Source organism: Mugil cephalus, chromosome 3 (genome assembly GCF_022458985.1).
Source record: "Mugil cephalus isolate CIBA_MC_2020 chromosome 3, CIBA_Mcephalus_1.1, whole genome shotgun sequence".
In the NCBI taxonomy this organism is placed as follows: Eukaryota; Metazoa; Chordata; class Actinopteri; order Mugiliformes; family Mugilidae; genus Mugil; species Mugil cephalus.
In genome coordinates, this window is record NC_061772.1 from 306,909 (window position 1) to 332,532 (window position 25,624).

Below are 25,624 nucleotides of genomic sequence, written 5' to 3' on the forward strand. Positions count from 1 at the left end.
TTATTGTGCCCAGTCTAAGGACCATCAAACTGATAGAGATATTAGGTAGGGACCCCCTACCTAGTATGTGTTCTATATTAAACTCGGCCTAGTGCTATTATTAGTTTTATAAGTAGTACCATTTTTCATTCAATATTAAGCTATTCAAATAATACACAAGTTCAATTTTTTTTTTTTTATGAAATTTACTGATTAATTAATTCAGCGGTATTCAACCTTTTTTGCACCACGGACCGGCCTTTAAAGTGTGGTGGATAAATATAGGGCTTTCCACAAGTGCCGGCTGCCGGCCATATAGCCCTCTCCAAAATTAAGTCCAGCCAGCTAATTTAATGACCATTATTTTTATAGCCCACATGCTCTAAATATTAATTTACGATTTTAATAAAATTTAATGTTTATCCAATGGATTGACAATAATGTCAAACTGAACCGCACTCATTTAAGTTGTGATTTGCGCTGTTTGTACTGTTTGTATAATAACCACAAACTACTCTGATCGCCGCTGACTTCTTTGATCAAGTGAGAGAAACTCATCCATGGCCCCGACATGTGGAGTGTGTGTGTGTGTACACTCTGCGGAGTCAGTAGTGTGTCGGGGCCATCGGAGGGACCGAACCAGAGATAATGCTTGTTTTTACCACTTTCATGACCCTAGTTGACTCACTTTTGGTGCGCTTTCACATCGGCAAAAGTCCCAGTTCGGACCACCTCCCGTTATGAGAGCTGCATGCCTGTTTTTGTCCTCCCTCATACTCATCACATACATTGCAGATAATATTGCAGTTTGTTGATGACCTGAAGAATGGACCGGTCAAACCCCTGCTCCTTCAAAAGGCTGCTAATATTAATAAATATAAATATAAATATTAGAATAAATCACTATGTCCTGCACAGAGTCCGATATCTGACGCCAAATCTCCTCTTTTTCTCGAATGCAGAGCGCTGCCATGATCCTTACAAAAGTGTGGGAGATCGCTATACAAGCTGTATATAAACACAGTCGCACAGTCGCTGTTCACCTATGCGCTTCCATAAACGTGTAACAACACATTTGATTTGTTTGATTGAAAAAAAAGACCAAAAATCTCTGCCCTTCAGAGATCAGTCTTATGGGAGTAGACCAAAACTTGTTTTTGAGCTGAAGCTTCTACAATCAGTGTGTTTAGATGCAGAGCTTATTCGAGCTATGCTTGAAATTCGACTGACTACAGTCTTTGGCCCAATCCCACTTCTCCCCTTTAGCTCTACCACTTACTCCTTCCCCTTAATTTTGCGCGTTCATGTGAGGGGTAGTGGTGTCCCAATTGTACTTCTGATCGAGAGCTAGGGCTAAGCGGGAAGGGCTACATAGCCCTAGAAATCAAGATTATCTGGGAGCTCACTTGAAACGACGGAGTACAATGGATTTCCCATCATACACAGCTTTTGTTTATTCAACCAGCTTTAGTTTTGTCTTGTTCTGTTTATTCCATTAATATCGCTAGTTATGTAGTCACCAGTACCGTTGTCTTCTCGTACGTCTTCGGCTTGCCCACAGAAAGTCGTAAATGTACATGAAGGGTCAAAACAAATGCTGCAACAGCTGGTGGCGGCATCTTGGATGTTTGTTTACAGTTCTCGCCTCCGCAAGCAAACGGCAATGTGTGATGACGTAACGACAATCGAGTGCCGTCTGATTTCCTAGGGGAATGTTTTCTACCCCTTCCCCCTCAGCCCTCGAAACAGAGGACCGAGGGGAAAGGGTAGACTGAGAGGAAGGGCTAAGGGGTAGGGCTAACGGGGAGAATTGGGATTAGGCTTAGTCCCAGTTTACATGCAGCGGAAATCGAATAACTCATGGAAACATGTCCTCCTCCTCCACACTAGGTGGCGGTATGTGTCTTTTCAGCGGGATAATACCATGCTAATACGGACCGCTTTCTGGTTGACCTGTTACGTCATATAATAAACAAGAGTCATTCATGCGGCAGACCGGCATTGCAAACAACAACCATAGGAATAATAGTGCATTTTTTTTCATCTCCTACGCGCTAATTCTGGCTCAGGTAAGATGTGCGCTATCCCTCAGACGGTTCTTCTACCAGCTCTGTTTACCTTGTTCTTCTTCTGCGACCAGCTTTCTTGGGTGTTTGGATAAAGAGTACTCCGATTTTAATTGGAGTAAAGTGTTTACATGCACAAATTCTCCTGTCATAGTCCGATTAAGGCAATAATTAGTTTTTCTCACATGCATGTAAACGCCCTGAATGATACAGTCTGTCAGGCTGTTGAATGAGAATGTGACAGGCAGATACATCAGAGTGAAAAAACCTGGGTCGACACGCCATTCCTGTTCACAACGAAGCCGCATGGAGTTAATTGTACATATGTGTTTTTTGTTTACTACCAAGTTGCAATGAAAAATAAATATGAATATGTTGTTATTATTAGGGGTTACGGGGCAACGCCTGAGCCTCCAGTCTACAGCATAGCTGTAGGCTATTGTTATCCCGCGTGTTTCTTCTCATTTTTTATCTTCCTTCCTTTTTTCGTCCCTTAACTCGTCCTATAGCTCGAAGATCTCAAAGAACTGTATTAGCTGTATTATTAAATATTTACTCCAGGAGGACGAAAAACTATCGAAGTCTTCAGGAAGGTCTTATGATGCCCACGGTCTGCTTGTTTTTCTGATAGGAGCTACCGTTTTGTCACCGTAAGTCCAAATGTGAGACCAGCGAAAAGGCGGGAAATCTCGCTCTTTTCTGTGTCCCGGCTCTGCGCGCTTCCGTTGTCATTGACGACCACTGTGAGTTGCCACGGCAACCCCTGAGCCGCAGCTCTGGGCCACAGCTGATACTAATTCATTAACCAGGGACTCCTCTTGATGTCTCTGCTGTTGATACAGCTGATCCCTGTGTCCCATACATTTAATACACATCAACACACACTACATGAGTAACTTTGTGATTACAGCTACACACACGCGCGCGCAAGCGTGCCCTCCTCATCCTCACACACACACACACACACACACACACTACACATTTAAACTTTTGATAACAGTTATACATACACATGCGCGCACGAGCGCGCCCTCCTCACTCACACACACACAAACACTACACAGGTAACTTTGTGATTACAGTCATACACACACATGCGCGTGCAAGTGCGCACTCCTCACCCACACACACACACACATACACACGCATGCTACACAGAAACACACAGGTAGCGTTATGTTATTGCAGTGACAGATACACACATACAAAGAGGACGCACACACACAACAACACACACCAACACACACACCTCCCCACCCACACAAGTTACAGATAATACGGATAATTACAGATATAAACACTGGCGCGTGCCACACACATGCACACACAAACACACAGGTACCTTTATGTTATTACAGTTACAAATACACACAGGAAGAGTAGTAGGATACACAAACATGCGCGCAAAAGCGTGCATTAATCTCCCATACGCAGGCTTACTTTTCTAGTTATTACATTTAAGACCGGTGGATCTTGGCTGGTTAGTATGAGCCTTAGTGGAAGGCCCTGTAAGTACAACTAAATATAAGTAGAAAATTCCCTCTGGGAAATTTTGAAAGGTCCACGGTGGGCTACTGCCGGGGGTACCGTCTCTGTCAACATGGGAGTTAGCACTCTTAGCCTACATTTAGCACAGTTAACCCACATTTAGCACAGTTAGTCTACATTTAGCACGTTTGGATAGTTTACCCATATTTACCACAGTTAACCCACATTTAGCACAGTTAGCATATGGTTAGCACAGTTAGCACACCTAACCCACATTAAGCATAGTTAGCCTACATTTAGCACAGTTAACATAGTTAACCTACATTTAGCACAGTTAGCAGAGTTAACCCACATTTAGCACATTTAACGCTCATTTAGAACAGTTAGCTTATGGTTAGCACAGTTAGCCTGTGTGTGACAAAGCTTACACGCACATGTGTATGTGTGTGCGTCTTACAACTTTTTGTGTGTGTGTGTGACTGTAATTACAAAGTTACCTGTGTGTGTGGGGGGAGGAGTGTGTGTTGGTGTGTTGTTGTAACATAAATGTATGGGAGACAGGAGTCAGCAGTATTAACAGCAGATATATCAGAGGGGTCCCTGATTAATGAATTGGTCTCATCTGCAGCTCAGGTCTGCGGGTCAGGAGTTGCCATGGCAACTCAAGGTGGTCATCAATGACGACAGAACCGCGCTGGGACAGAGAAAAAAGGGTGATTTTCCCCCTCTGTGCTGGTCTCACATTTGGGCTTACCGTGACAAAACGGTTGCTCCTATCAGACAAACAAGCAGACCGTGGGCGTTGTAAGACCTTCCTGAAGACTTGTTTTTTGTCTTCCTAGAGTAAATATTTTGGAGACACGTGCAAGTTTAATACAGATGTCCCTTCTGCTTGTCTCATAAAATCTTTGTATTACAGTCAATGGAGAACAGACAGAGACTTGACCGTGAACAGAGGCTTGCAGTTTAAATTCTGTATATCTTAGTGATTTGCCAAGCACTTTGGGCCAAATTAGTTGAACCAGTTTCTGGTGCTTACAGAAACAAGTAAAGCAAGTTTCTTATGGGTTTTTACCCACAAAATTTCCTTTTTAAACCCCAACTTCCCACCTGTCCTTTAGAACTGAAGAACCTTTTGTAAGAAGAAGACCACCTTCTGTATAAATGGTACAATCCCTAATACCTGACCCACAATACCAGCTTCTTTTTTGATCAAAAGAATTTTAATAGAACCACATATGGGCTGAAGGTGCCTAACTAATACGCTATTCTACTGACCTTGGATTGAGGAGGAGCCCTGATGGTCCAGATACAGTCCAGCGCTTCACCAGGCTTCACTCTGTCTTCCTCCTCCACCTGACTGGAGCGAATAATCCCATCCGATCCACCAATTTCAAACTGACAGTCTGTAGAGAGAAAGGTTAAATGTCATGGTGAGGTAAGAAAAAACAGAAATGAGAAAAGAAAGGTAAAATAGTAAAGAAGTTGAAAAAGGGTTCGGATGGGCATACGTGATAGGAGAAAAAATTAAATTATAGTTGAGAAAAAAGAGAAAAGTAGAAAAAGAATAAAGCGGGAAATTGTTATGACAAGAAGAGGAACATGACAGTCAGAGGGAGAAATGATGATGATGAGTATTGAGAAATGAAGAGGATATAAGGTTGAATGGAAGTGAGCATAGAAGATTAGGACAAATGGACAATGGCAGAAATACAGGGAGGGAAGAGCAAGATAAAAGGAGTGAGTGTTTCTTCACATGTTTAAATTTGTCCGTGTGTGTACGTACATCCTTTCACTTCATATACAATTGTGTACTAGTCAAGGCACATTTGCATGGTCAGCACTCACAGCAGAGCCAGATATAGCCTCCAGTAAGCTTCTGAGCTCAAAGGAGCTCCTCAGAGAGGATCGAAAAATACCGAAGGAGCTTACCTGGTATGGGGTTTAGTAATCCACCCACATGCAGATGGAAATCAGGGTCTGTAATTATCAGATTGGGGAGGCACATTAGTCTCAATCTACATAAGAGAAATGGGTAAACAGAGAACACAAGATAAGATCCCATTTAGGCAGGTCAGATAAAGCAGCTAACTGTTTGAAGCTAACATCTGTCACCTGATTGGAGACATAAGCGCCTACCCGGGCATTTCAACCCGGGTTAAATGACCCGGCAATCGAGATTCGGGCTTGGCTTCAATGTGAACAGGCATCCCGCTTCGAGTCAGTGATTAACACCCTGACGTTAATGTACCTGCTCTTAGAAAATTTTGGTCTACTCCCATAAGAGACCTATCTCTGAAGGGCATAGACTTTTGTTCATTTTTTCAATCAAACAAATCAAATGAGTTGTTACTCGATCGTTAATGGAAGCGCATAGGTGAATTAGCCCATGCTGTGCGGGGACACAGAGATTTATCTGATTAAACCACTGTGTCCTGCACAGTGTCCAATGCTTTCAGTTTGTTGATGGCCGGTTCATTCGGCAAGTCTTAAACAAACTGAAACTGTCTTTTTAATTTATATATAGATATATAGATAGATAGATAGATAGATACACACAGTGGGTATAATAAGTATTGAACACATCATAATTTTTCATAGTCAACATATTTCTAAAGGTGCTATTGACATGAAATTTTCACCAGGTGTTGGTAACAACCCAAGTAATCCATAACCAAAACTAAAACAAATAATTTCAGAAACTGATTTATGTGTAATAATGTGAAATAACACAGGGAAGAAGAACTCAACGTGCTTACTGATATTTATTTAATACTTTGTACAAAAGCCTTTGTTGGTAATGAAGCTTCAAGACGCCTCCTGTATGGAGAAACTAGTCACATGCATTGCTCAGGTGTGATTTTGGCCCATTCTTCCACACAAACAGTCTTTAAATCTTGAAGGTTCCTTGGGCCTCTTCTATGAACTCTGATTTTTAGTTCATCCAGTTCAGAGTTTCCTTTGCTCTGTGTTTGGGTTCATTGTCTTGCTGAAATGTCCACCCTTGTTTCATCTGCATCATTCCGGTAGATGGCAGCAGATTTTTTCTCAAGAATGTCTTACGTACATTTTTCCATTCATCCTCCCTTCAATTATATGAAGTTTGCCAGTGCCAAATGTAGAAAAACAACCCCACACCATGATGTTCCCACCTTCAAACTTCACTGTCACTTTGGGGGTGATTGTGCAGTGCATTTTGTCCTCCAAACATCGTGTGCGTTATGGCATCCAAACAGTTAAATTTTGCTCTCATTTTACAGGCTTGTCCAAATATGCAGCAAACTTCAAACCAGGTGTCCTCAGACCTTTTGGAGCTATGGACCCCTTACAAGGGAGAAAACTTTCGAGGACCCCCTCATACTCCTCACACCAATTAAACATATGTTTAGCACCACTTGAAGTGGACATACTGAAATAGTTGTCCACTGTCGCAAGCAAGAAATGCTGAGCAGTACAGGAACTGTGTGGCAAGTGCCTCATGAGTAAAGCGACAGATACAGGAGAGTGACTCCTGACAGATTTACGCGGTGTCACAGTCATATCAGACTTTTTATTGACCCAAAGCTAATGTAGTTGGGTAGTTGGTTTAGTATGTTGGTTTTATTGGCGGAGTGGCCCCTTCATGTAATTATGCACCTTTTTAATGATATATTTATCATAAATGACTTTGTGGACTGCCAGTGGTGCAGGGACCCCAGTTTGAGAACCGTTACTTTAAACAAGCTTCAGCATGCTTTTTCTTCAGAAATGGAGTCTTGCGTGGTGAGCGTACATACAGGCCATGACTGAATGTTCGGAAGTTTAGAAATCCTTCTGTAACAAATACCATCAGAATGTTTTGCAACAATAAGGTTGCGGAGGTCTTGAGAGAGTTCTGTGCTTTCACTTATGATGAGATGTTCCGTCTCACCTGTGTCTTGTCATCCCTCAGCCCTCATGTGTATTTATAGCCCTGCCTTCCTTTTGTTTCTTGTCTCATCGTTGATGTTACCCTCTCGCCTCCATGCCCATTTCCTTTACTCCAAGCCTTGTCCACAATTCTTTCTTTGATTTTTTTTCTTTTGTTCCTATTGATTTTTCTTTATTAAATACTGTTTTCCCCAAATTCCCACCCTGCCTCATTTGTCCTGCACTTGGGTCTTACCAAACCCTCCTCACCCAGACAATTATTACACATAACCTAATTTCTGAACTTATTTGTTTTGGTTTCTTTCTATGTATGAATTACTTGTTGTTACCAACACCTGGTGAAAATTTCATGTCAATAGCACCTTTAAGAAGTAGTTTACTACGAAAAATTGTGATGTGTTCAATATTTATTTTACCCACTGTGTGTGTGTGTGTGTACATATATATATACACATATACACACACACACATCGAAAATACTGGGTTAAAATGGGATTTTCAGACCCAAGTTGACTAGCCTTTGGTGCAGAGCAGCCATCTTGCCAGTGTGCTACCATGATCGATAAAAATGTGTTCCATATTGCTATACAAGCTGTATATAAACACAGCCGCTTATGTGCAGTTCACATCAACATTCCCCGGTGCGTTTTACTGAACATGACATAAGGCCAATTCACCTATGCGTTTCCATTAACAATTGTATAACAACACATTTGATTGAAAAAATGGACAAAAACCTCTGCTCTTCAGATATCGGTCTCTTATGGGAGTAGACCAGAACTTTGCTCTGAGCTGCTCACGGCCCTGGGGCTACTTCAACATCATCGTGTAAATTAGCGGGTTGGCACGGCATTCCTGTTCACATTGAAACTGAGCCGAGCTCCTCCTCCGGCCCCTCCTTCCTTCCGCTGGTGGCTGGGCCCTCGCTGGTCGTGGGGGGCCTTCCTGGGGTCCGGGGGGCCCCGTCGGTCGGGGCCACGCCCGGCGCCTTGGGATCGGAGCCAGAGGGTGTGGGGGGCTGCCTGAGTACCACCCTGGGCGTGTCCGGTCGCTCCGTCGCGCTGGGGCTGGGGGGGCTGTGAGGGGTGGGGTCTCCGTCCGCCTTGGGGGCACCCCTGCCACCCCGGGGGGTGGATGGGGGGGTAGCTGATGCCATTGCTCGGCTGGTCGATGTTGGTTCTTCGGGGTTTCCTGGGGGTCTGTCGCATCCTGGTTGCTGTTCTGGGCTGGGGGCGGGGTCTGGTCGGGGGACTTCCTGAGTCCTGGGGGCCCCCGCCCAGTCTGTGGGTCCCATGGGCCGCTGTTGCGCCTTGGCCCTGCTGCCGGGGACTTGGCCCTCACTTGCCTGCCTCCTAAATTGCACTCACCTCACACTCCACCATACACTATGTCGCCCATTACAACCAAGGCTAGGTACACCACACACACCCATCCCAAGTTTTTAATGCACCTCACCTTAGGGGTCCACCCAGGATCGGTCAGGGTCAGGGCAGGCTGCAGGACAGTAGTGTGCTGCAGTCCTCTGACCCACCTGACCCTCCTGTTTGCCCCCTGTCTTAATGCACCACACCACATCCAGGGTCACAGGGTCACGGTGTAGGGGCTTGCTTCCTCATCAGGGACTGAGGAAGCACAGTAATAGGGACACTGTCACTTTTCATTATCCATTGGCACGGTCTGTGGTCTTTGGGGGGGGGTGTTGGCGGCGGTGGGTGGACGGGCTGCGGGGGCTGAGGGTGTGGGGGGTATGGGGGGCTGCTCTGGCCTGCACCGACTTGTGCTCGCTTGGTCGGTCTGGAGGTGTTGGTCGTTGCTCGCCATCTGCGCTGGGGTGTGGCTTGCCCCGTGGCTACGGTGGTTAACTGTCACCCATGCGCCCCACACTGGGGTGGAGGTTCTCGGGCGCTGGGGCTTCAGACCTGACTCTGGGCCCTGGTAATGGTCTCACTCATATTTAGGGAATGCCCACATGCATGTGTTGTCACCTGCCAGCCCGTGCTGGATCACATCAAAAAGAATTGATGAGTCCCGGCTATTAAGGGCTGGATTATTGTTTTCACTCTATCACTACGTGTCCTATGGCAGACTTCTCTCCTTCCATTGGGACACCCTTACCCCCCCTGGACTCTCTCATCTCTCCAGAGATGACTGTACCCAGTCATACTTGAGTGAGGTGACTTGCGAAGCACAGAACCCTGCACTCCACTAGTTCCTACTAGCACCACATGTATCTCCTCCACTGTCCATCCTTCTACATCTTTTCTTTCCTTTGTTCCCCCCCTCTATTCACTGAGGTGTAGCACTGCCCTCCCTGCCACACAAGGTCACTACACTCAATAAAGATCAACAGGACAGTTCTCAGGGAGGGCTGGTGATGGTCACACTCATGCACTGAAGTAATAAAGCTTTCAGCTGCAAGAATATAACTGCATCAACCTCATATAATGTTGACACCCTGTGGTGTTCAACTATGCAGACAAATGCAGACAAATGAAAAAAAAAAAAAAAAAAAAAAAAAGAAACTGAGCCGAGCTGAGCCGATTCAATCTTGTGCCGATTGCCGACCCGGGTTTTTCATTTGATGTGAAAGGACCATATAAGCCATAAAAGGAAAGGGAAGAAGAAAGGAGATATTAGATCTATCTATCTATCTATCTATCTATCTATCTATCTATCTATCTATCTATCTATCTATCTATCTATCTATCTATCTATCTATCTATCTGTCAACCTTTACTTGAAGCGAACAATGAAAGCAAACAATGAAATATTAATTCATTATGATATTACAAACTAACTAGTTGAATTCACTGCAGATACTATATTTAGCTTAAGTTTCTTTACCTGCAATGAAGGTGTACATGATGCGGAAGCCGAGGCCTTCCAGCTCCTCATCACTGGTAAATTTGATCCACATGAAACGTCCCGTAGATTGTACAATACCCGGATTCATTCCTCCACAGAAGCGATTGATAGGAGGTGAGAACCCAAATGGGCCATCACGTATTTCAATGTGGTCAAAGCGGCACTGGAAAGACGGTTCAATGTAGTAGTTCTTATCAAAAGCCAGTTGAATCCTTTGTCTAGGGAGAGCTTTAGCAAACAAGGGTTGAGAGAGTGTCAACAAAAGGAGAAAATCCATGAAAAAAAATATTTTTGAAGGACAAAGACAATATGGATGCTATTCTAGTCTGGACTTTGAAGTTGAGATTCTCTGACTCTACAAACACTTCTGACTTCTATAAAATAAACTTTCAGGGATGCTCACTTTAGACAAGAAGGCTATTTGTTCCTCCATACCAGTAATTATTGTTGCACCTTGTGTGTGAATGTGGCACTTCCATTCAAAACAAAACAACACAACTTTTAATTGGCTGAATAAACTCAAACAAGAAAGGATCATTAAAATCAATTTAGATATTTACCTTCTCACAGACTTTTATCTATTTGCTTTGGTTTGTGCTTTCCACATGTGGTAAATAACATTATATGCAAATGCCTGTTATTATGCAATGCAAAAAGCATTAAACACACAAGCTGAATATTTATATATCTTTTAAAAATGTGCATGCAAGCAGAATGATTTTCTTGTATGCAGTACAAGTGGACAAGCAGGTATCATACAAATGCAGACACACATGCACACAAATATACACAAAGAGAGACATAGTCCGACATTTCAGCATTGCTGTCTGTCTCTATTTGTGAATGTCTGTTTGTGAACATTTGTATGACTCATGTTGAGAGGTGAAATTCTGTCGGAATTCAGCTGAATATGTCTGTCAGACTGTCAGTCATGCATGTCATGGTAATCCAAAAGGAATTCGGAATTCAAATTTTTGCGAGTTCAGATGAAATTTCGGTGAAAGTTTCATGCACCATTATTGAAAGTGAAGCAGGAAGTGGACATTGCAATCCCAGCATAAACTGTAGTTCATCTACCATACAAATCCTGATGAATGTCTGTGTGCTGAATTGACACAGCACTTTAATATCATTACCTACACACACATAGGAAGTGGTTTGTGGGAGCAGCTCATGACTGCGTTTAGTAGATGACTCATACTAAAAGAGGATGCTGCACGTGTGTGGCTCACTACGGAGCTCAACTAAAATAACTAAAATAATTTTTTGTATGAATTGTGTCTCTGTCCAGGTCTTTGAATTGCTCTTTCTGCTTGAGCATCAGCGTTTATGCCTGTGTATCCTGTTATGTGTGTGTTCTTTTGCTGGTGTTTTTTTCATTTTCTCTGTAACTTTCTATCTCCTCTGTGTCTCTCATACGCACACATAAATGACACAGCTTAATACAGAAAAACAGAATGTATAATCACCCAATCTATTGAGCTGATGATCCCAGGGACATGACACAATCAATGAGCCTCACTAACCACATATTATGGTTACAAAGCTATCTGATGAGATCTTTTACCAAATGTGAGCATAAGTCTATCTCTATGAGAAGCAGAATAAAAGTCTTGGCAGTGGTGCTTGGATATGAGTATGACTAAGGCCATTTGAGACCAAATAACAGCAAATAATAGGTTCCGTCTGTGGTATCCTTGAACCATTGCTATGTACCACTGCACATACTAGTGGGCTGCCGGTGATGGAATCACAGTGTATTCCTCAGTGATAGGTCTGGGCTTGATTTGTCCACATGGGGTGAACTTGAGCCATGTGTAAAATCTATTCCTCGCCATGCACATCTCATCTGCATGAAAGGCCAATCTTTAACTTGGAGAAACAGTGTGTCAGTTTAGAAAACACACCATCATGTTGATGGTACTGTTCATTACGTTTCCTGAGTAGCAGGCCACCAAATAACTAATAGATGTTATATTTCCGGCAAACACTAATACTGGCAAGGAAATTTATAATTATAAATAATGTGCCTCAAAGTTTAGTTGTGTAACAGATATTCATCTCTTTTTTGTTTCCTTTAATAGCTTAGTCTTCTGACACACCCTACCAATAGAGATGAACATAGCACTATTCGGTTTAGACCAAAAGTCAGAGGCCATCCACAATGTACTGCTCTCCATCATTTTTAAAGTTCTACATGGTGGAAGGACTACAACCTGATTCGTAATGTATGCTTCTGTGCTTAAGTGACGCATGGGCTCCTGCGTTAATGCAGAAATGTTACTACACGCTGCGGTGATGCAGACCGCAAGAGCTGTGATTGATCTGGTTGGTTGTTGGGTGTTTCTGCTTTAGTATTTTTAGTGGCTTCTCTATCTCTGACATTTTCAATTTATTGTTTTGGACCAATAAGGAATTAGGACCGCTAACTGAGGAGGTTTGGAGATACAAACGTTAGTATGACTCGTGTTCGGTGAAATTTTGTCGGAATTCAGCTGATTATGTCTGTGAAGATTGTCAGTCATGCAGATCATGGTAATCCAAAAGGAATTTGGAATTAAAATTTTCATGAATTCAGATGAAATTTCAGCGAAAGTTTCCTGCGCCATTATTGAAAGTGAAGCAGGAAGTGGAAAATGAAGCAGGAAGTAGAAAAAAAAAGGTGATCCGATTGGGGGAAAAAAAAGGCACAGCACTGTCCTGCAATTAGGTGGCGTTGTTATCTCCCACCTGTTTCAACACTTAACACCTCTCCGCAGACAGTCACAGCACATCACAGACTGGACTCTGTTAAACGAGAGCTATTATTTTGACTCACCACAAGTGCAACAATTTCAGTGCAATAAACCTATGTGTACCTTACTGTGTACTTTTATATAGAGAGTATGCACGTGACGTCATAACAAGCGGAAGTCTCGGTGGTTACAGCCACCGAGTGGCAAAAAGTGACAGATGAGCATAGACATTAGCCGCATTAGTTTGAATTATAAGCTTTAACGGCATCTCAATTGTAAAATTAATTCAAAAAAAAAAGTGAATAGCTGTAGTGCAGTTGACTATACCAACAGATATATCCTTTTAATATCCAGTTGGACACATCAGTATTGAGCATGTTACTTCTCAGTAAAGCTCTCAGCATTATCATTTTTATTTACCGAAGCTAACGTAAACTAACTGAAGCTAATCCACTGTTCCAAATAAGGGGATACTCTAATACAAAGCTGTTGGACCTGCGTTGTATAAAGCACTAAAAGGTTATACTTTAGTATAAGTTTTTTCTGACATTGTTGAGTCCAGTTGTCTTTAATCTGATCTGTCAATCCACATTTTTCCCAGTTTTGCTATATTTACTGCTACATTTCGCCATTATTTTTGCCACTCAGGGGGGCGTAAGTCAGACTAAAGACATTCACTGAAGGAGGTGATATGCTGATAGATGGGAAAGTGTGATAGTTGTTCTAATGCTACTGAGTAGAAGATGGAGCATTTGGGTGTAAAAAGACACGGCTTCACCTTCCAGGATATAAACACATTCCTTGTTGGGTGGGTAGGTGTTGGGGTAGTTTGGTGAAGTGAACACCCCGCCATTTATATTGCGGACCCACGTGCCACAGTCATTCTGGTTAGGGCTCTGGCCACCATGCTCACTCGGGGGATCTACAAGTATAAGGGCAGAGAAGAATGGGACAGATGGGTTATTGAGTCACGAGATCCATGAAGGAATGATTGGACGGCAAGGAGGATAGAAGGCATAAGAAAAGGAAATGGCAGGCAAGGGATATGGGGGGAGGTAACACAGGACAGAAATAAGAAAATAATCATTTTGTCTGGCGATAGAAGTGTACTTGCTTATTTCAGCATGGTTCAATAGAGGTGAAACAACATTCACACAAAAGAAGACAAACTGAGCTTTAGCTGACCTTTAGTTCTTTGTGCCAGAGCAAAACCTTCATCTATCAGAAAGAAGAGTATCCACACTGTAAAACAGAAGTATAACACATTAGCCACAGATGACACAATACTCTTTTTATATCTGTGTTAAACAAAATAAATATGTATGATCAGGTGAGTACTGATTTCCCTTGCTGTTGGTAAATAGCAAGTAAGGTGAACAATCGTGATGTTTGTGATTTAATTATATATTATTTAAACATGCATTGCTGAGAAAGGGCAAAGAGAGAAAAGAAAATATTGTACTATCATACTATCTTTTTAAATCTACTCTATGTACAAAATACAATCATTACATTGTCAATAATAAGCATTTATGAAAGACCAATTCTAGAAAGATCTCATCTCATCTTCTACCACTTATCCTCACAAGGATTGAGTGGGTTTCTGGAGTCTATCCCAGCTGTCACTGGGCGAGAGATGGGGTACACCCTGGACAGGTAGCTAGTCCATCGCAGGGCTAACACAGAGACAAACAACCATTCACACTCACACTCACACCTACAGTCAATTTAGAATCAACTATCAACCTAACGGGCATATCTTTGGAGGGTGGGAGGAAACCGGAGTACCCGGAAAAAGCGACAGAAAGACAGGGAGAAAATGCAAATTGCACCCAGAAAGGCCCAAGTCATTCTCAAACCTGGACCCAGAAGATTTTGCGGAGAAATTTGCTGGAGAATTATGTCAGGCACAAGACTGAATGAGATACTGAGATTAAAACACAGAAGATGTAAAACTGTAGTTGTGTACATACATTTAACTTTTCATTGGCTTTCCATATTTATACATGTGGCTCACTGTGTATAATGAGTAGCTTTGTACCTTAAAGCACGCCACTGTGGATTATTGGAGGTACTCACAGTTGTGAATAAACATTGGAAGCTGACCGGTAGTAATAGCACTTAAAGTGGCAGGTGGAGTTAGAAATGTCAATTCTGGGGCTCAGTGAGTAGAGCACCCGCCCCACATGTTGAGGCTACAGTCCTCATCCCACATCAGGCACCCTTTCCTGCATGTCACTCCCCCCTCTTTGCCTGCCCATTTCCTGACCATCTCTACTGCTCTTTCAAATAAAGGCTAAAATGCCAAAAAAAAAAAACAAAAAAAACATATATACTTAAAAAAACAAAAACAAAAAAAACATCTTGTCAAACCATCAACTCTCATTCAAATCCAGGAACCAGAAACATAAAGCATTAGCAGAAAAAACAGGATTATATTAGGTTTACAACACTGATCAGAAGACAGGCATGAGAGAGGGGCACGGTTACAGCGAATAAATTAAATAATGGGGAAATAACCGAGGACAAGCATGTCACAGCTTCTGATGCCATCTTGCTCTGATAAGATGCTGCAGACCTGTTTCTCACTGAGTTCATAATAGGCTGGCCTGGTCTCATCGAAAAAGAGCAAGTGTGAATGTAGCACATTGCAAAATAGAACTTAGGAAAGAAGAATGAACGCCGGAAAGAGAGAGAGAGTACGTGAAAGATGAAGGGGCAAGGAGGGTCTAATGGAGATGCACAGTTAACAAAACCATTGAACAGAACTGCACCAGTGAGCATGGACTCATTTTAAAATGTGCAGCCCTGGACTTCCAGGATTCTTATTACCTCTATCTTCATCATCTCGCAATGAAGTATTGTAGGAGGAGATAAGATCTGCCATAGACACAATTTGAGAACAGACCATCGAGGCATGTACCAAAAAACAAAAAAATGTGTTCAAGTTCTCACTGAAGAAAATTAAGAAGAGAGCAATAGATTCTACTTAATGCATAGACTGCTCACAGCTATTGCCCTTAACAAAGTTAAGCTACAAATTGCAAAATGTGAATCTTTTCAAAGACCTTTGTCAAGATGGATTTTGGCAAGGTGTTTTTTGCATGTAACAGTATAAAACAAAACGAAAATGGCAGAAATATGCCTCATCCCTGTAAATACTGAAGTTTATGAGGCAAAAGTTGCATAATTCATGTTGACATATATAATATATTTTGTATCATCACAAATAAATCCCGAGCTAAATACAGTTGCAGCCGCTGCCACTTCAACATCAGGGGACAACCTGTGATAGAATCTGAAATGGATTTAAAAATTTAAAAACAGAAACATGAGTTCCCACGAAAGGCCAAAAAAAGCAATCTCACAAAATACAAAGTCTCAGAATAGAGGTTTTGTCTTTCATGTGCAGCTGAGGTGAGGTCCTAAAAATAAATGCCTCAGTCCTAATTTAAAATGCCTGCGAGCATTATCTTATTCCACTGAAAGAAGTTCTATCTCGTCTGCTTGTATTAAAAAGCAAGATTAATTACAGCTCGTTCAACCTTGCTATCCGAAGTCATCACTTCATTTCTACATCACTTAGTAATTTTGCTTACAAGTCATCTTAAGGCTGTAAAACACATCATCAAACAGATCAAATCATGAACTACAGCCATAATTATGCTTGCTAGAAGCAAAATACAAATACACCAGCTACAAATAGGCAAATTATGCACTGGTTTTATAACGCGTTTTCCATTTTAGATTGTCGAAGCGCTTACAACTGGATGCATTAATCATTCGCTCACACAGTCAAATTCTGGTGGTGGTAAACTACCTCAGTAGTGTCACAGCTGTAGCAGCTGGGGCACACTGACGGAAACGTGGAAACGTGGCTGCCAATCCGCGCATACGGCCTCTCCGAACCGCCATCCTTTCGCGGTTATTGGACGACCACCCCATATAACTGGTACAGTTAAAATGATGTAGGCCTACTGCTGTGCTATCTCAGTGATTTCTGGAGGAAGCTAATTAGACTAGCCAGTGTATGTAAAACACTGTACCGAAATGTACCTGTCTGACCACATTGCCACTGCAACCACTGCAGAAAACAAGACATTTACACCGCCTCACTAAACCCACCATGCGGTGCCGCACTAGCCCTGCACCGCGTCGCGTGCCTCAGGTGTTGATACACGAGACAGTGGTAGCTGGAGTGGGAGTTGCTCGCGCACTGGCTCTGGTGTACACAGGACAACGGAGGTAGATGAGTGTCTGTGCCTACAGCTCGGAGCACAGAGGCGACACTGGCCATTTCAACACCTTGTTCTAAGTCGTGTCATGTAAGAGCACCTGGTGCTTATTTTCACTTTACAAAATGTGTTTCAATTTGAAGGGTTTGGTTACAGAAACAATGAGGGCACATCTTTGGCTGCAAATCTTTCCATATTTGGCCGACTTAATGAGGATATTTCTGACTTTGTGGCCGGTTATTTCAATCACTCACTTGCTAATCCTATCATCTCGGTATAGATTTCCAATAGTATGACCTTACATTTAGTAAACAATATTTGCGCTCCCTTTGTGGAATATTATTTTTATCGTTTAAATGTTGTATGGACTCCGTTAACCAACCAGATCTGACCAAATCCAGGAGAATCTGGACTGGGAAGCAGGGTAATGTAGTAAGACGAATACAACAAAGACTGAAATCAGTGGCGTTGTCGCGATCAATCTGAGCTGGAGAGAAACGGAAATAAATAAGGGGTAGTTTGCTGAAGCTCACCTACGGAGAGTAGCTTATTTAAATTCATGACACCCTTGTTGCTTGGTGAAAGCTTATGAAATTCACAGCGTTTGCAATTAATATGCCAACTGTGTAAAAAGAAGAAAAAAAAGGTTGCCCCATGCCCAAGGCACCGGACCTTGACGCGCACCACGGATGCTCGTATAGCAACTCACCTCTGTACATTTCCTCCTGTGGTGTGATTCCAAACGAGAGACCCTTTCTACAATCGCCTTTCAATTATGTCCATTACGGGGAACCAGAAGGCTCTTCACAAAATCCAAGTTTTCTCTGACTACACTTAATCCATAACATATACCACGCTCCAGGAGATCAGCAGCACCCAGCTCTTCTTCGGTCGCCGACCCCGCTGCGTTTGGCAGGAAGATGAACGCGGCTCCAAATCCTTTCAGCCATTCATCACTTCACTAAAAAGGTTCCAGTTGGTGGAGATGACATGTGGAGTATGTGGACTGATCCAGCGGGCAGATATTCAGTATTCAAACGCAGACGGATGGATGATGTAGACAGGCAGAGAGAAATGGGAGCCAGTCCGGAGGAGGACAGCAGGAAGAGCAGGAGGAGAAGAATCCGCCTGTGTCTGCTCCCAGTTCGTGTCTGAACGAAGAAACGCTTACGGACGAGGCTCATTTAAGCCGTGGGCGCTGCTTACATCAACCAGCGGCTTGTCACGAGCAGCATCAATCTGAATTCAACCAAGAAGTCCATTTTCCGGTACAGCATTTCAGAATAAACATTTACTAGCGAACTGCAACTGAAATCAAGCAGCTGCTTGATTACTTATTACCTATTAAATGATGTATTAGCCAAACTGTGTGCTAAATATATATCAGTATATAGAGAAATATTACCATGTTACCACCGTAATCAAGAATTGCACGTAATGTTTATTTATTTTTTATTTTTTTAACAGCGAACATTTAATGCACTGCATGCCATTTGTCATTTGCCATGTCAGATTGCATCGTCCTCTTGTTCTAAACTGTCCAATAGCTCCATCACATTAAACAGAAACTCAGATCAACACCAAACCTTCTTCAGTTTCAAATCAACGGATATTTTATTTATTTATTTTTATCGTAGTCTAAAGAGATGCGTGACAAACCCGTCGTCTCTCGTTAAGGTATGGATATCTAATGTCACGTAACACTGTTGATATCAATATTTCGATTGAATGTTTAGAGATAGCCGATATCCATTTATTGAATTGATTAACCAAATAAACATAAGAGTGGTTCTCCTTGTATGATTTTGAAGTTTTAGTTGTAACTGAAGGATTGCGTCAACTATCGGATTCTATTCTATTCTGTGCTTATATTTTTTAAGATGAAGTCATTCGTTTCCGTTTTTTTTTCTTGCTCTCTCTCGCCATCTTAACACAGCTTGCAGCGTACCACCTACTCTTCGCTTAGGGTCCCCCTTTCTCCATCAAACGCACAAACCCAACCCACACACAGCTCTGCAACTAACAGACAGACTGACAGACAGCTTTACATCTCTATTTGCTGTGTAACAGTAGCTTTAAAGACAGTGCAACAAGACAAATCTAATAATCAGCCAATGCATAAAACCAGTTATTTTAAACAGAAAACGCCTTTATTCTGAACCTCACAAAATAAACACATTTAGTAGCTTGAACATTCACTCACAAGCCAAATCCTGCAAACAAAATAAATGACATACACCCAGTAAGTCATCAGTTTTAACTAAGTGCAAATCACATGGAAAGGCATGAGCTTATTCTTGCAAAACATCTGAACACAAGAGAGAACCTGTTTACGTTATGTTTTAAAAGACGGTTGAGAGTGCATCTGGAACCATGCTACAGTGCAATGTACAGTGTTATTCAGCAGGACATCCAGGTTTTAGACAATCTATCAGACCTTAGTGGAGCAGTATTTGAGTTTTAGAGATTTGCAGGATGCAGGATGCAGGATTCTTGGCACTCCCATGATGCACTATGATACAGTCAAGTGAGAAATAAACAAATTTGCACTCAGCAGAGAGACTGGAAGCAAAAAACATGTTGTACAGCATCTTTATACTGTATGTGCCTGTTTCTGTTTTTTTGGCTACAGTTGCAAGGCAGGCATCAATATCACACAATTCAGTTCAGTTTCACTGAAAATGCCAAAGGTAAATCACCGGCACAGAGGGGTAACATGTGGGAATTTAAAAAAAAAAACATTTCACATGTCAACATTTGATGTAAAAGGTGTTTCCAGTAAACAGATAAAACAAATGACTTGCAATATTGGACTCTTTGTCAAAATATCATAATACAACTGATAGCCATGCTACTAATTACAGTAGCTACACAAATACTCCTTTAAACTGTTTTGAACTACAGAGTGCTTTTTATTACAATTTTCTCTGTGACTGAAGCCCCTGTACTTCTAACTTTGGAATAATAAAAAAACAAACAAACAAAAAAACAATAGATAATTACTTTGTCTAATGAGTCTTAGTGAAACAGTTTGAAGAGGAAACGATGGTTGGGTGAGTGGCAGGCAGAGTAGGACAGGAGAGGATGTTGCCCCAAGATGCAGGTCTCTTCCTTCACATTGCATCAAAATGGAAACGGTGGGCTTCCTGCCTCTTCTCTCGGTCATCGGCTTTCTGCAAAATAAAAAACACAAAAAGATACACAGTCAAGCTAAGGGTAAACTAAAACCTGATATGATGACTCAAAAACGTTGTGCTCAACACTAAATCAAAATCAGTTGCCAAAATGAACACCACCCTGTGCAGAGTATTATTTCTAAATCCCAAGCTGAAAAAAATGCTGAAATTTGGATACCCAAAAAAACAATGTGAAATTGAATTATCTCTCTAAGATGGATAAGAGGCTTCTTTCAGCATCACAAGCAAATTGAACAGGTTCAAAATAGAGGAATTATGCCTACTGTCATTTAGTCACTAACTACACATGGGCATTTTTTTAATTCAATAGATGCATTGACAAGTTTAATGGTTATTTACTTGTATAAAAGCCCAATAATTGGCTAGAATGCTTTGGGGGAAGAAAATAGCAAAAAAATAAATACGGTGTATGTTGTAGTCTAATAATGAATTTTAAGAGCAACCACAAGAGAGAAAGAGAGACAGAAGAGAGAGCTCAATTAAACGTCCAATGGGAAAGTTCATAGTGTAATACTTATATTTATTTATTTTACAGAGCAACACGTAGATAATAAAAATCATCTCAATTATCTATCATCTTGACAAATACTGTCTCAGGATGGAAACTTATAGAACGCATGGAGAACTGTGATAATGAATGAAACTCAAACAGCATTCAGACAGGGTCAGACTCTCTGTCCTGATGATAATGTTAGAAGGTAATGAAGGATAAATATGTATAATGGGATAATAATGTAAAAGTGCATTCACAGCCACAGTCTGCTGTCATTATAAACTAAGCTGTGAACAAGCTGATATATGTGCAACACAGACCACGTCCGTCCTTCAAGAGACCCATTCACATTTCCTTTTCTTTTTTCTTAATATTCATGCTGGGGTGGGGAAAAATTAATAGCCATCAACACCAGTTTTCCATAGTAAATAAGTTGGAATTCTGCAGTGTCTCCAAAATGAGAAGAAGGAATCTGTGGGGATGTGTAAACATCTGCAACTACATAGTGAAAACTAAAGATAAAGTAATCCTCTATTATAAACACAACATTTAGGTATAAAATGTCCACCCCAATGTAGATTTTCAAGAGAGTTGTAAAAACCTGGTAATTTATATGTGTCACCAATATATAGCTATATGAACAGTTTTTGCACCAAAAAATAATAACTCTGCAATAACTAATTATCTCACAAACCATGCTGAGTGAAAGTCTGAGATGAGTTAGCTGTCATGTATATGGGTCTTTAAGGTCTTTAATTTACCAGTGCTAGTATGAGTCCCAAGTTTTGATACAGTAACTCGTGTCCTTGCTTTGATGATAAGTATTCTTTTCCCAGAATTTAAAGAATTTAGTGACCTGAAGATGGTGGGAGACACATGCATTTTCAAGTATCTGAATGAAACTATTATCAACATCTTGTCTACAGACTAAACTTAGTCAATACATCAGAAAGACCTTTGGAGATGAATGACCCCTTTCATGGATAAGCCAGTTCTTCCTGAGGTTCACTAATTTGCTCCATCCAAATGATAGTCAGCAGGAAATTTAGTGCATTTTTTTTAAACCCTGTCATTTTGGTTGGTAATAAAGCTTTCATCTATCTCACACAGATTGATGTGTATCTTTTTTTTCTTCTTTAAATGCAACATGATTTTAGGGAGCAGATGGACTGCAGTGATTTTCTTTCCTTTGGATAACTGATCCAGTGGACTGTGATGCTATCAAAGCCTGCTCTAATTGACTATCCAGGGGATACCACCAAATTGTCATCCTGAAACTTGAATCACCATTAAACAGCCGATCACTGATTTGTGTCCATCTGAGGTTGTACTGATGCAGTTGTTGGTCTGAAACCAAAAAGAAAGCTATAGTGATCCAAGGAGTAGTCTCACTGGCGTCTAATGTCTTAAATGTGGCATTTGAGAAGATGAGAAGACTGATTATATTCTGCTTGACTACATGCCCCACCCCTCCATGTGTTTTAAATACCCCGTTCTTTTCCTTTCTGAATGATATCCATAATCAATATTTTTGAATATAAAGACTTATATTGCATTACATAAAAGTTCTAAAAGTCCTATTAGCTTGTTAGGTAGGAAAACACGTCTTTGCCCCTGTGCTTCTGACCTCTAACTGACTTAGTTGTTAGAAGAGTAAATAACAGAGGCAGCAGCACAAACACACAGACATGCCAAATGTCAATCAGCGTGCTTGCACTGACCCTTCTGGAAGCCCCATTGTAAAAAAGATCAGTAAAGATGAGATATGAGCGAGGATGTTAGCGCCCACTAAACATGATTCACTCTCAATGATAATTTCCACGAGGGTCGTGCAGTTATCAAGACCATTAGATTTGTTCTGTTTTCAAATTGTCAGTCTGAATGTAATGTGTTAGAATATCTATAGAAAAGATCCACAGCAAGCACAATGCTGCTGAGCTTCAGAGACACAGGAACAATTCACAACACAGCAGTTTAAGAATCCTGACAGACTACTGTAGTTAAGCCAGCGATGATGACGTGTTGATTTATAACAAGAAACTGTCATCTTCGGGTATATATAAAATTAATGATACTGTGTGTTGTGTTTACAGGCTGGAAAAGTGAGGCTGGTGAATTTCATTGTCTAAAGTTATCAGACCATAAGGTGTTATACACAGAAACATATTCTGAGTTATGTTGCATTATCCTTTCTTACAACACGCTGTGAAGTACTAAATGCTATTGTTGGTGTCGATTTATAAACATATCTCCAGTGCACAGTATTGATAGGCTCATGTGTTTAGTCAATTCAGTTCAATTAAATTTTATTTATATAGTGGCAATAACAATTCAAATTGTCTCAAGGCGCTTCACAAAAACCAGCCTGCAATCTCCAGAGCAAGCCTGAGGGCGATGGTGGCAAGGAAAAACTCTTTAACAGGAAGAAACCTTGAGCACAACCCAGCTCATATGGAGGAACCATCTGCCAAAGGCCAGCCGGGTAGAAACAGAGAAGACAGAGAGAAAAAAAGAGCAGGAGAAACAGATAAACAAACTCCTGTTATAGATACATATATTGAGCTGAAGGAAACATGTAGGATCTAATAATACAACATATAGCTGACGATTGATCTTATGTGACATTTTGTGAGTATAACGGGAATCATGGGCAGGTTGGAGAATTGTTCATCCAGGTAGGAGTAGACAACCGCAAGCCATGAAGACTGGGGCAGATGTAGTTTATGGAGCTCCACAGGTCTGATTTATGTTCAGTTCTGTTGTGTTCTAATAGTTGACTTTGTTGCTATGGTTATATGCTTTTTCAATAATTTTTTGCTGAGCGAGAGACACATAGTAAAAGTATTAGACTGGCGGTGTTTATGATGCTGGAGTGGGCTACAGCAGACAGTAGTCTGTGTACAAGTTTAATGATTTAAGATTATTTTTATTGTAATTTTTCACTATGTACTTGTGTACACAGAGCACAACGAAATATTGTTTCTCATCCATGGGTTAACTGTTAGAATGAGGGGTGAGTGAGAATGTCGATTTAGGGAGAGGGGTCCATTTATCATCCTTACAGCCTGAGGAAACAAGCTATTCAGCTTCTTGAATATTCTAGAGATGATGCTTGTGTATCTTCTTCCTGAGAGCAGTAGGGAGAAGGTGTGATGGGATATTCAGGTTAAGAATATAGATGCCATTGTAGCAAAGCATCACTTTCTAATGTGTTTTTATGTATGATGTCATCAACTCGCCTTTAAAAAATTCAAAGTCGTTCAATTCCTAGTAGACACACTCAAAGACATGCATTAAGAGTGCATGTAGCAACTCACAATGTAATAATGGCTTATAATGTAATAAAATCAAGAGCACATCATGTAATAATGGTTTTGCACATAATGTAATAATGTAATAACTTATTACATTATGAGCCTCACTGGTACTGTTTATAGTGTAATCACAGCTCATAAACTAGTAATGGCTCATATTGTGAGAAATCTGCTGCATGATCATAATCCATTGGTTTTATATATCGCTTAATTAAAGTCACTCCCTTTACATTGGATACATTTTTCATTTGCTCACCCTGGTCCATAAAAGTTATCAACAGAACTGGTGATAAAGGGCAGCCCCGGGCGTCCAACTCTCACTGGGAACGGGTCTGAATTACAGCTGGCTACATGGACTCACGCTCTTTTCATACAGGGACTGAAATCACTTAGCAAGGGGCCATTCATCCCATAGTCCTGGAGCACTCCCGCATGCCTCTGGGGACATGGTCGTAAGCCTTCTCCAAATCCACCAAACACATGGTTGGGCAAACCCCTCCAGCACCCTTGCGAGGGTAAAGAGAGGTTCAAAGGTTATAAAGCCGTTCCTTCCATCACCTGACAATAGCCCCATTTAATGTCAGTAGCTCTTGAGTTGCTGCCTACCACCCCTGAGGCACCGGATGGTTTGCCAGAATCTTTTCAGAGCCAACTGATAGTCTTATTCCAGAGCCTCACCGAACTTCTCACACGTGGGAGTTTTTGCCTCAGTGGCTGCCCTGACTGCGGGCTGCTTAGCCATCCGCTACCCGTCAGCTGCTTCCGTAGAATCACAGACCAACCATGACCTGTAGGCCTCTTTCTTCAGCCTGAGGGCATGCAACGACCTTGCAGCCGCAACTTGCAACAGCCGCCTCAAACATGGCGGAACATGGCCCATTCAGATTTAATGCCCCCCACTGCCCCTGGGAAGCGGTTGAAGCTCTGTCAGAGGTGGGAGTTGAAGTCCATCTTGACAGGTTCTTTCACCAGACATTCCCAGAAGACCCTCACTATTCGTTTGGGCCTACCAGGTCTGCCATGTGATCCTTCATCTGAGTGTCCATAACATATGGTCACAGGTCAGATGACACGACTATAAAGTCAATCCTCCGGCCTTCAACCTAGACTATCATTGTGCCAAGAGCACAGATGAACAACATTGTGTTCAAACATGATGTTGGTTATGGACAGACTGTGACTCACACAGATGTCCAATAACTCAACACTGCTCAGATTCAGATCAGGCTGGCCATTCCTCCCAATCACACCCCTCCAGGTCACGCTGTCTTTGCCTACGTGAGTGTTTAAGTCCCCAGTCAGGGTGCAGTCTACTGTCCATTCTAGGGCCTCCAAAAGGGAGT

At 41.7% G+C, this 25,624-nt stretch overlaps 2 protein-coding genes across 3 annotated transcripts in view; both read right to left on the reverse strand.

The window, feature by feature from the left end:
- Window positions 1-19,256, reverse strand: part of LOC125005100 (neuropilin and tolloid-like protein 2) — a 48,896-nt gene extending 29,640 nt beyond the window's left edge. The window contains exons 1-6 of the mRNA XM_047580093.1: window positions 17,987-19,256; window positions 14,228-14,284; window positions 13,821-13,964; window positions 10,287-10,535; window positions 5,466-5,513; window positions 4,812-4,939 (exon numbers count right to left, since the gene is read on the reverse strand). Coding sequence (XP_047436049.1) covers window positions 4,812-4,939; window positions 5,466-5,513; window positions 10,287-10,535; window positions 13,821-13,964; window positions 14,228-14,284; window positions 17,987-17,996 — 636 coding nt within the window. The 5' untranslated portion in view covers window positions 17,997-19,256. The remainder of the gene's footprint in view (window positions 1-4,811; window positions 4,940-5,465; window positions 5,514-10,286; window positions 10,536-13,820; window positions 13,965-14,227; window positions 14,285-17,986) is intronic.
- A 149-nt stretch (window positions 19,257-19,405) lies between these two features.
- itfg1 (integrin alpha FG-GAP repeat containing 1) overlaps window positions 19,406-25,624 on the reverse strand; it is a 176,947-nt gene continuing 170,728 nt past the window's right edge. For both annotated transcript variants that reach the window (XM_047580096.1, XM_047580095.1), the window contains exon 18: window positions 19,406-20,450. In XM_047580096.1, coding sequence (XP_047436052.1) covers window positions 20,391-20,450 — 60 coding nt within the window. In that variant the 3' untranslated portion in view covers window positions 19,406-20,390. The remainder of the gene's footprint in view (window positions 20,451-25,624) is intronic.